Source organism: Bradysia coprophila (genome assembly GCF_014529535.1).
Source record: "Bradysia coprophila strain Holo2 chromosome X unlocalized genomic scaffold, BU_Bcop_v1 contig_26, whole genome shotgun sequence".
NCBI lineage: Eukaryota > Metazoa > Arthropoda > Insecta > Diptera > Sciaridae > Bradysia > Bradysia coprophila.
Genome location: NW_023503313.1, coordinates 2,372,458 through 2,383,680, shown reverse-complemented (window position 1 = coordinate 2,383,680; position 11,223 = coordinate 2,372,458). Strand labels below are relative to the sequence as shown.

Genomic DNA, 11,223 nt, shown 5'->3' with positions numbered 1-11,223 from the left:
GGGAAAGTACATTGAAAGAGGAAAAATTCATCGGTAAGGCAAAATTTCGTATAAGGTAAGTGCAAAAAACGGGAAGTTTTACTTCCGTAAGGCAACTACTATCATCTGATAGACTGTTATGATCAGAGTAAGAGGACCGAAGACTAGTTTATTATAAATTGCCTTGGGGTATTTGTCAAAATATTTCTTTCTTTTTCATCATAACACTCTATTGACTCAAACTCTCTACTGTAGGGCAAATGGAGTTGTTCGCTCTCTGTATTTGCCTTGTAACTCCGCCATAGGCTATTATGATGACAGAAAAAGAAATATTTTGACAAGTACCCCAAGGCAAGTTATAATAAACTGGTCTTCGGTCCTCTCGCTCGTATCGTAAAATGTTGAAAGAGAAGCAAATATTTTGACAAGTACCTCAAGGCAAGTTATAATTAACTAGTCTTCGGTTTTCTCGCTCGGATAACTTGTCAAAATATTTCTTTCTCTTTCATCATAATATTCTATTTTAACTTGCCTTAGGGGATATGTCAAAAAATTGTATGTAAAAATACAATGACAAGTACCCCAAGGAAAGTTATAATTAATTGGTCTTCGGTATTCTTGCTTTGATCATAACAGTCTCCGATTAAAGTATAGAATGAGTATGCCATATCTTCAACCCCTTACAATGTATGTCAAACTAATCTAAAAATCTCTATGTCCTCAGAGTCGACATTCGGCCATACCTGTTCTATACTTTATCTCAACGAAACAGCCGCGCGTCTTTCTTTCAATGTTGATTTTGCATTCACTCCATTGCGCTCAAAGGAAAAACTTCATCATTGTGAATGATTCGCACGATATGACATTTGCTGTCATTCTAGCACGTGCTTATATTGTTTACGTTGGTTAACAAGTTCAGTTTAAGTGGAAACAAATTAATTTCTCCAAATGGCTAAAACTAAAAATAAGAAACGTCCGCAGGCAGACGTTTTGTCTTCGAAAAAGTCCATTGTCAAGGCCAAAAAGAACAATCCATTTGAGATTCATGTTAATAAAGAAAAGCATTCGATAATCGGGCGACAGCTAAAACATGACCGCGGTATGCCCGGTGTATCCAGATCAAAGGCTTTAAAACGTCGCAAAGACACTCTCGGCCAAGAGTATATTAACAAAAACAAGACGAACTCATTTAAGGATAAACGGATCGGTGAGAAGTCAATGTCCAAAGAAGAAGCAGCCAGTGCGAGGTTTGTTGCCGAACGTTTGAACCAGTTTAAAGCCAAGGAAAAACGACACAGTTTATTCAATCTCAACGAAGACGAGGATGTTCTGCTGACACATAAAGGACAGACTCTCGAAGAGATTGAACAATTCGATGATCCCATGTCGAGTGATGAGGACGATGAAGAATTGGGTAAATTGGACTCGAAATTTACCGATTCAGCGCATTTCGGTGGAGGACGTGATGAAGATGGTGGTAGTAACCGGAAAATGGCCATTGAAGACTTGATAGCAGAGCAAAAGCGAAGGAAGAACGAAATTTCCAAAGAGAAGGAAGAGGTCAGCGAAATGACACAAATATTGGACTCGAATTGGAGAAGTCTACTGCCGTTGATGGGAAAGTTGAGCAAAGATGATGATGAGGTCAAACCGAAACCCGATGAATATGATCGAGCGTTACGGGAAATGATTTTCGAGCGCAGAGGTGAAGTAAGCGATAAGCTGAAGTCGGACGCAGAAATATTGAAGGAGGAAAAGGAAAAGCTAGAGAAATTGGAAAAGGATAGATTGAAGCGTATGCTGGGCGTTACAGAAGAAGAGAGAAAACCCACACACCGTTCAGCTGATGATTTGGATGATGGTTACTATATGCAAACGGCTATCGTGGACAATCAAGTGCTGGCCTATAACATGAATGGTGATGGTGAGTTCTACGAAGCCAATTTTATTTTGATGAAGCACACAACTGTGCCTTCTGCCAATTTTTTCAATTGTTACTGACGAAGCTAATCGAAATTTCTTACAGGTAAAGCTGAAGACACTGATGACGAAGACATTGATAAATTTGGCCAAGATAAGGATGTAGAAAAGCCTGTTGATGCTGAGGGTGAATCTAAAGATTTGGAGGATAGCGAAGAGGACGGCGAAGATGATGAAGAAGACGATGAAGGAGAAGATTCGGAAGAAGCATCTGGAGAAGAAGATGACGGTGACAATCTCAGTGATTTGAAAGACGAAAGTGACAGTGAAGAAGAACCAATAGCTGAGAAGAAAGCGGCACCGAAAAAGGGCAGGCAAACCGATGAGCCCAAGCCTATTGTAATGACGGAAACCGAACGCAAACAAATGATGGAAAAAGCGTCAGCCGAACTCCCATATACTTTCGATCTTCCCGACTCATACGAAGATTTGGCTGATCTGCTCAAAAATCGAAATGCTGAGTATCAGAATGTGATTATCGAACGAATGATCAAGTCTAATCATCCGAAGGTAATACCTGAAAACAAGGAGCGCATGAATGTCTTATTCGCGTACCTGCTGCAGCATATCAACGATGTGTTCTTCGAACCAACTCCAAAGTCTGTCAGCAAGTGTTTTATGATTATCGACCGATTGTGTCCGCATTTGTATGATCTGTCTCACATCAATCCTGAACAGACAACGATGAGCTTCCAGGGGGTTATCAAAGAGAAACAAAACGATTTTCGTGAAAATGAGAAAGCGTACCCCGACCTCGATGTGTTAGTATTTTTCAAATTAGCTTCGACATTGTACTCGACGTCCGATTTTCGACATCACGTATGTACGCCATGTTTCATGTTCATCAATCAAATCCTGACCAGATGTGCCGTCCAATCGGGAACAGACATTGCGAAAGGTCTGTTTTTAACTGTGGTAGTGCTGGAGTATACGCAGTTATCGAAGCGATTTCTACCGTCAGTGCTGAATTTCTTGTTAGGCGTTATGTTTCTCAGCGTGCACAAACGACCAATTGAAATCCAACGAATAATTCCTCCTTTCAAGTCGAGAGGTGCTGCAAGTGAGCTGTTGGTTTTGTCGGAAAATGCTGACGTGAAGTCAGTTTCGCAACAGAAAATGATTGCAACAGACCTGGTGCAGTCAGATATCAATGATTCGTTCAAAGTGAGAGCTTTGAATACAGCACTGAATTTAACAGCTGAATATTTGTCGTTAATGGGCGACAATGTTGGAGCTCAATTGCTAGCAGAGCCATTTTCCGATATGTTAGACAAATTGCAATTGGATGAACATCCAGCCTTTGTTCAACAGAGTGCAGACAAAGTTGAAAAAATAATTTCAAAGATAATGGAAACAAAACTGACCTATCTGACACCTCCGAATCAGAAGCCGAAAGTTCTGCGATTGATGGAACCACTCTTCGATAAGGTGTACGATGACAAACGTTCACATAAACCGGGCAACAAGGACACATTGGTGCATAAGGGAATGATTCGAAAAGTTAAGAGTGAGACGAGAGGTGCTATCCGTGAGATTCGGCGTGACAATGCATTCTTGTCGAAAATTAAGCTCAAGAAACGCATGGAAAGGTATGTGCTGCAGACAAATTACCGTTTTCGAAATTCTTTTACCGACAATTCGTTTCTGTTTACCATTTCAGTGATGCCGAACGGAAGGAACGAGTTCGACAAATATTTTCAGAGGCATCGTTGCAGCAATCGGAGCTTAACGCACTGTCCCGCAAAAAGAAACATATGTAATTGGGTGGTACTAGCTGTGCAAGTCGACCTATGCAATGTAAAGCTACAAAATAAACAAAAATGTGTACATACAACAGTGGTGTTTTGGTTGTCCGGTTTTTTTTCATTGGGAATTGCAATCAAGGGAAATAATGTCCTCAACTTTACAGTTGAACACCGCAATTACGCATTCTCCTTAACAATAGCCCAATTCAATAAAACCTGATTTTACATCCAAACTATTTGACTGCGACCTCGTCAAACACTGAAGAAAAAACAAAACATTCCACGCCATTCGTGCTCATCTGTTATTCCTTCTATAATGCACTGATCGACAGCAAGAGTATAGGGCGAAATCTACGCGCGCTCCATGGTACATTATGATATCGTTAAGATCGGTCATCTGTTTCACATAAAGATTTATTTTTTACAACCTGCGGCCATCAACTTTTAATAGTATATTAGCGTGCCAGACACTGGAATTAAAAAGACTGCAGCGTCAATTTACGTTAGTGTTTAATGTGCTACAAGTGAGTGGGTTGGCAAAAACCGATTCTAACCGAAACATTCATTTTTCAAAAATCTTTTACCACAAAAAACATAGAAAGTGGATTTGAACCAAACCCGACCAGACCCTGCTTAATTTTTCATAAATGTTAAGTCTGTTCGAGTCTAAATTTAACGTTTCCCAGAAACATTCTTGGTAAGTTTCAGTGAGATAGCTGAAATTCTTGACTTCTAAATATATCGAAGTCTCTATCTGTCAAGTCGTAATTACATTCCATGCACCGGAAAAATACATCGTGTTTTTCCATCGAAGCGTAACAACGAACTATGTTTGATGCAATTGCGACTGGACTTTTTTGTCGAGCAGTAGTAATGGAATTTTTAAAGGTTGTGGTCAGATTGCTTTCTTTTCGTTGATTCAACATTTGTGTTCTTGTAAATTTGTAAACTCTTAAAATGTTTATGGAATGGCCTTGTTTGGGAAATTAAATTTTTATTGAGCGAAAAAAAAGACTGCTCATAATAATGACGTCATATGACGCAGCCAGTAAAAAGTCGATCTTTTCTTTCAAAAAATAAAATTACAATAAATAAAAGTCTTATCTTTAAGTCTATCTTATTCCTCCCCAATGTACCCAAAATGCAATCCGTTGTTTGGGAAATTGATTAATTTTGGCAAATCATTTTTTTTTAATACTGGCGAGGAAATTAAGAAGTTAAGGTAAAAGCAAAATAAAATGATCGAGTCTGGTTTCATTTTACTTTTACAATCCAATTCTTCTTATTCAATCCACATGTACACTCGCGGAAAAACATTTTCTGTTTTCTGTCGGTTTTCAAAATTCTGAATACGTATGAATTATCGTGCATATCCAACGCACTGCAAGCAAAAGTGAATCTGCCAAATAGAGTGCTATTTTGTCTGAAAAATGTTTCCAGATTTTTTTACAATGCCAAAATGTGTTTGATACACTGCCCCGTTTTAGTACTCTATTTAGAGGACCACTCATGCTTGAAGTGCGTTGGTATATCGCATGTGGGTTGAATAACTTCAATTGGATTGTATTTGTTGAAAATGTGACTTGTTTCTTTTCTCGCACTGTAGGTCCTTGTTTATGCTGAAAGCCACTGTCTTTTTCCGAGCTTTAATTGAATGGGTTTCTCAATGGAAAGCACAAAACTTAATTTTCATTTTTTATTTATTCCGAAAACGAACAAAGAGAACAGAAAATCCTTCAACGACGAGCTATAGCTTGCATGTTGTTCCAGAAAGCCATACGGTCGCCATGTGGATTTGATGAGGAGAAAACATTTGCTCCGATTTCATAGTATTGTTGGTCGCCTTCAACTGGATGCCATGGCACATTTGCAATCGGATCGTTTGGTGGTGTTGGATTTCTGAGAATTGTGGGTCGGATAACATAATTTCTGCCACTGTCTTCGTATTCGTAATCTTACCCGGTTCTAGCGAAATTGGTCCATAAACGAACCATTAATTGTCTCGTGCGAACAGCTGGATTATTTGGTAGCAAAGGTGCTGGAATACTGGTGATTTGGAACATGTATGGAATTTCGTCAGCATGTACGGCACCGGGATAGTTCTGAAGCAGCAACAATTGTTTGACCAAATTGAGAGATCCGACAAAGCTGAATTTGTAATAATACACTGGTTCGTCTTGAAGCTGAGCATGAATGTTGGCTGTTTGATCGATACCAACGGCAAACATCAAATCGGTGTTGTACTGAAAATTTGAAAAAAAAAAAATCAAAAGTCAATACTTTTCACACGCAAGAACATCGAATTCCATCGAATCTTACTTGTGTGTATTGATATCTAACTTCACGAGATAACGGTTCTCTGTTGAAATAGAAGTCTGAAATGTACTCGGTGATAGATTCAGATTCCTGAGAGCCTTTGGAAAGATTGAAACTGGGTGGAATCATGATGTGTGGATTGGCATTGTAAACATTGAAAACGTCTGGATCCAGGAAGTCTTCAAGGATGTTAAACAAACTTTCACCGTCATTGAAACCAGTCACGTATGGTACGTGATGGAATTTTCCCGCGTACATCAGATCAATTGGATGTCCTGGTAAGAAAGCTTCTTCCGGACTAACATTCTTTGGATCACGTGACGGAACAAATGGAAGTGCATGAGCGATTCCGCGCGGAATTTCCTGCAACAACAAAATGCATCAGTCGACAACATTGATTAGCCCTTTTGTTGCTGAATAGCTTACGTAGTCCAACATTGATGGCATTGCACGGTTAATAACTGATGGTTTGATCTGGCGCAACTGTGCGATTAGGTCAGCATTGTCCGTGAATGTAATATTCAAATCTTTAGCTAATTGATGAGTAAGAGCTTCGGGACTGATTTCGTAGGCCCATGTATTCAATGCAGAGCCACTTTGTGAGATAGCTTTGTGGAAAAGTCCTTCGGCTTGCGGAGATAGCAATAGATAATGGACGGCTGCACCGCCTGCACTTTCACCGAAGATTGTCACTAAGAATTCATATTTTTCGTAAATATATTTTCACTTGGACTATTAGTCACATTGTACCGTTATCTGGATCACCGCCGAAGTTGGCAATGTTGTCCTATTGAAAAAATACAATTGATGAACAACGCCACGAAAAAGCTCGTAAATTTCGAACAGATTGTTTGATTGTTGCTGGGCAACTTAAATTTGTAAAATTCTATGCTAAGTGATACGTACCCGAACCCATTTCAAACTTAAAATCACGTCTTTCATTCCATAGTTGCCTGGGGCATTCTCATCATTGGTACTTAAAAATCCGAGTGGTCCAACACGGTAGTTCATGGTCACAAGAACAACGCCTTCACTAACGAAGAAATTAGGTCCATAAATGAACGAGTTGCCACTTCCGCTACTGAAGCCTCCGCCATAGATCCTGATTCGGGAAGGACATGCAATTAATAAGAAACATTTAAATTTGCGTTGGACATTTTTAAACAAAATTATTTTCCATACCACACCATAACAGGTGATCGCCTAGTCAAATTTGGTGAGTACACGTTAATAGATAAACAATCCTCGTCATCTTCATTACTTCCAAACAGGAATCCGGTTTGTGGGCATACGACAGTGTGTTCTGTTGCATCGCGGACACCTTCCCAACCTATTTTCATGCGCGGCAAATTTTCAATTAAATTTAGTTTGATTTAAAGTAATTTTAAATTAACCTTCGTGAGGTTGTGGCGCTCGGAAACGTAAATCACCGACTGGAGCTTTGCCGTACGGGATTCCCTATAATGTTATGTCACTTTCAGTTTAAGTATCGCAACAACAACTTGATCCGTTAATACCTTAAATGACGAATAATTGCAAAAGAGTCCACAGGACGCTCTCTCACCTCTAACTAAACCACCTGTAGTCGCAACGACCAATGGATCCTATAGGTTTAAAAGTGTGTCTCGTACGGTTATTTCAAATGGCAAATTAATAACAATCTCACATTGGAAGGCCTAGCTGGTACACAAGATACGACAGCGACTGTAAACACTATTAATGCTAGAACTTTCAACATTTTCACTACAAAGTCCTTACTGGTGTGTTGATCATTTTATGGCTAGCTTTTTATATGAAATTGGTCGGGAAAAAAATTTACGATAATTTTCCGTTATCTAGACCCCATGTTTAGGGTTATCGTATCCATCGTATTGGAAGGTATGATATGGTAATAACTTAAACATTTGTAATTAACTTTAAGCGATGCGATTTTCAGTTATTGATCGAGTGAATTTTTAATTTGTTTTGACAAAGATTTTATCGAGCGTTTGATTGGTTAGCCGTTAGTTATTAGTTAGAACTGAACTGAGATTAGCTTTTTTTGTATTCTTTGTGTTTGCCACAAAGAAGACAGTCAGCAGTTTGGCTTAAAGAAAATGATTTTTTTGGATAATTGAAAAACAAGAAGTATATGCGGGCTATCTGATCCGTGTCTTGTAACATGATCCAAATTATCAATTGTTCCGTGTTTGCTCTTGGATTTGTTACTTAATTCAAAATGCCACATTTACAGCTGATATTCCCAATAATACCAGGAAAGAGTATCGGGTCTATGAAAGGTGTAATGTGTTTAGTGCTTACATTTCCAATTGAAATTGCAAAATCGAATACTATACGTGTCGTAGGTTATATATTGCCAGTTATTGAAATGTATGCCAGGCAAGTAAACTTTTCAAATCTTCAAGTTAAAGACTTCAACTTATCTTTAACAAATTTCGTAAAATTTTGTCTTTATAATGCCTTTACTTCGAAACCGATCCTAGGTTAGGATTCCAAACAAAAATTTTCGATGCAAACCAGTGCCTATTTTTGGGAATTTTAATTCTGAAAAAATTCTGACTTTTTCCGGAAAGTTTTTTCCAGAATTTTCGGGGTTTTTCAGAATATTCACAATTTTCCTAATAATTCTGAAAAATGATGTGCGTCATGTATGGACAGACCCGAATGAATATATTACAAAATGTTAGGAAACAACAACTTTCTGAAGTAACGGTGAGTAAACGTTATTTCTTTAGGAACTCGCCGGATCCTCGTCAACGATACTCATGTCGTCGAATTTTCAATGCAATATTCATTTGTCCGTAAGAAGCTCGCAGAATAAAGTCAAATCATTAATTTTCAGATTTCTTTAATTGTAAAAATTTCATCAATCTCAGAGTGAAAAAGTAAATTATTTCAATAACACTGACAAAACTGCAACCCAGAAATATTGCCACGATTCCACCAATGTTGGCTATTGTAAAAAAATGAAGAAAAAAAATTTTCAGACTAAAAATTTAAAGAAGTCTGTCGTAAAATAGAACACTAACATGCAAGCTCAATCTCGTCGAAAGCAATCTTTCGTTGCAGTTGCAACACAGTCGATTTACCATAGAAAATGTGAACAATTCCTTGATCATCTGTCACTTTCTCACTGCGAAACGTGTAAAGAAAGAAAAAGCTGATTGATAATTTAACGGATCTTTTAACACTCAAGTCCTATACGAACTAGAAGTCATCAACCGAATAGTTAGATATTGTCGAGAAATCCCACGAATCGATTTTCGCATACTGTTTTATGATGGAACAGTCATCTGGACAGTCACAATTATCATCGGAGATCACTCTCCTCTCGCCACTTTCCGTTTCTACAATAATACATTTTCTAGGTACAGTAATTTCAAGGTGCTCATGAGATAGCATCTCGCCGAATCAACATTTTCTGTATGTTGTAATAAGTTTTCATGAAAAAATTGACTCAAATAACAAGTTGAAGATTCTCTATCCTACAATCCTACATACATTACGTACTTTGCGAAGGGCCACTTACCAACAAATCTACTTTCGATACTGCAAGGCAACTGTTTCGTCGGACACACTTCACTATCGTCACTAGTTGGATAGAAGTATGACACACATCCACAGTTCCGCTTAACCCTGTCAATTTTGCATTGAAGCAAGCAGTTGCTGTACCTGAAAAATCCGTCCAAATTCAAAATGTTTGAGAATGAGGGTGCTTCACTAAATGAATGGTTTTAAGCTTGGCGTACGAGTATCTGACAAAGTTTGGCAAAAACTTCTCGAATGCAAAAATACAGTCCCGGTCTTCCGTGGGTAAGTTCCTTACTTTAGTGTCAGCCGTGTTATAGACGCTATTTATCTCTAAAGCAGTTTCCATAGAGGCTGACATAAAAAAATTATTTAATTTAAGTGACGGAAAGCTATGCGATGGATGAAGCGCAACCCTAAGCGTGTTTCCATAGTTAATTTTCTGGTAGTAGTCTTCATCTGGAAACGTTTTGAATGCGAATGACAGACCGCCATGTATGCCGAATGTTTTGGTGCGTAGATATTTGCGCTTTAGTCTGAAACATGCTACTGGGTGAATGAAAAAGCTACACCAACTTGCTTCTGTACGAACATTGCTTCTTTCGAAATTGGATAATTGAAGCTACAACAAAATCCTCCGGATGTCCTTTTGAAAATTCGCGAACAAGGAGTTATTTCCCCAGCGAATCGACAAATTGTGAAAATCTGGACATGATAAAAATACGGCTTTCGTCGCTATAGCTGGCTAATGATATGTTCAATGTAACCTCTTCACAATCATTTGTTGTATGGGCCATCATATCCCTCAACGTTAGATTGTAGGTAGATAATAACATATCTGTGGTGGTAAATGTATTTGAGTCTGGCAATTTATTCAGATCTAATATCTTAACAAAATCCGCTTCCGTTAGATTATGATTCGATTGTTTGTCATCATTGCTGTTGAGGCTATTGAATAAAATGAGGATTGAACAAACTGAACTGTAATTTTTCTAAATCATCTAACTATTCACTGATGAACGCCTTAAACATTCTTTTGTTGATACGATTACCAAGACACGCTGTAACACCTAAATCATACAGTAATGTACTAACTGCAAAATCAAATGCAAATATAAGAAAGGTCGTCCATGAATTCCGTAACTCCAAATTCACATTTTCGCCACTCACTAAATGTGAGCCCAATTCCTCCTCCACTGACGTTACAAAATTTATGAACGCCTCTTAATTCTCTACCTGGAAACACCGTACGGGACGTGGGTCTGTGTTGAGTCTCAACAACTGTTGTTGTCGACAATGAATGATATCGATCGAGAAAAATCACAACAAAAGAAACGGAACAGTAAATAAGTATGACCATCAGCAGAGACCAAAATATGCTAAAAACATTTGATGATTAGTGAAGAAAAAAAAATTCGAAGTGTCTGTCCACTTACACGTCAATTATCGAGCGATGTTCACGATAAATATACCGAAAGCCAACAAATGAGCTTGTGGTGCAAAAATCCTTCCATGCAGATGCTATTGCTTCGATTAGTGTTTTTATTCGACGCTTTCTTAAGACCTTTTGACGACGTCTTTTATTCGGTCGATAATATTTCGGGACATGATTTACTGAGAACATTCTTCGATGTACTTCCATCTATATCTGATATATGTGCGATGAACAACTTTG

The 11,223-nt window shown here is 38.3% G+C and overlaps 2 protein-coding genes and 1 long non-coding RNA gene across 3 annotated transcripts in view; 2 read left to right on the top strand and 1 right to left on the bottom strand.

Moving 5' to 3' along the window:
• LOC119069306 overlaps positions 1-11,223 on the top strand; it is a 481,283-nt gene that overhangs the window by 463,992 nt on the left and 6,068 nt on the right. The window lies entirely within an intron of this gene.
• On the top strand, positions 856-3,795 carry LOC119069189 (nucleolar protein 14 homolog). The gene is made up of 3 exons (XM_037173135.1): positions 856-1,903; positions 2,006-3,548; positions 3,620-3,795. Exons 1-3 carry the CDS (start codon positions 928-930, stop codon positions 3,717-3,719), a joined length of 2,619 nt encoding a protein of 872 aa, XP_037029030.1. The 5' UTR covers positions 856-927; the 3' UTR covers positions 3,720-3,795.
• On the bottom strand, positions 5,387-7,813 carry LOC119069208 (juvenile hormone esterase-like). Its single transcript, XM_037173180.1, has 10 exons — positions 7,687-7,813; positions 7,538-7,624; positions 7,415-7,478; positions 7,203-7,350; positions 6,927-7,122; positions 6,771-6,807; positions 6,447-6,712; positions 6,024-6,383; positions 5,664-5,947; positions 5,387-5,603 (listed from the first exon to the last, which is right to left on the bottom strand). The coding sequence occupies exons 1-10, from the start codon at positions 7,756-7,758 to the stop codon at positions 5,441-5,443; spliced, it is 1,677 nt and encodes a 558-aa protein (XP_037029075.1). The 5' UTR covers positions 7,759-7,813; the 3' UTR covers positions 5,387-5,440.

Excerpts from the sequence above, each read along its gene's own strand:
- LOC119069208 (XM_037173180.1), bottom strand. The coding sequence starts at position 7,758 with ATGTTGAAAGTTCTAGCATTAATAGTGTTTACAGTCGCTGTCGTATCT. Across the intron at positions 6,808-6,926 it reads TAAGTTTGAAATGGGTTCGG|GACAACATTGCCAACTTCGG; the intron begins GTACGTATCACT and ends TTTTTTCAATAG. Across the intron at positions 5,604-5,663 it reads ACCAATTTCGCTAGAACCGG|AAATCCAACACCACCAAACG; the intron begins GTAAGATTACGA and ends CACAATTCTCAG.
- LOC119069189 (XM_037173135.1), top strand. The coding sequence starts at position 928 with ATGGCTAAAACTAAAAATAAGAAACGTCCGCAGGCAGACGTTTTGTCT. Across the intron at positions 1,904-2,005 it reads CTATAACATGAATGGTGATG|GTAAAGCTGAAGACACTGAT; the intron begins GTGAGTTCTACG and ends AATTTCTTACAG. Across the intron at positions 3,549-3,619 it reads CTCAAGAAACGCATGGAAAG|TGATGCCGAACGGAAGGAAC; the intron begins GTATGTGCTGCA and ends TTACCATTTCAG.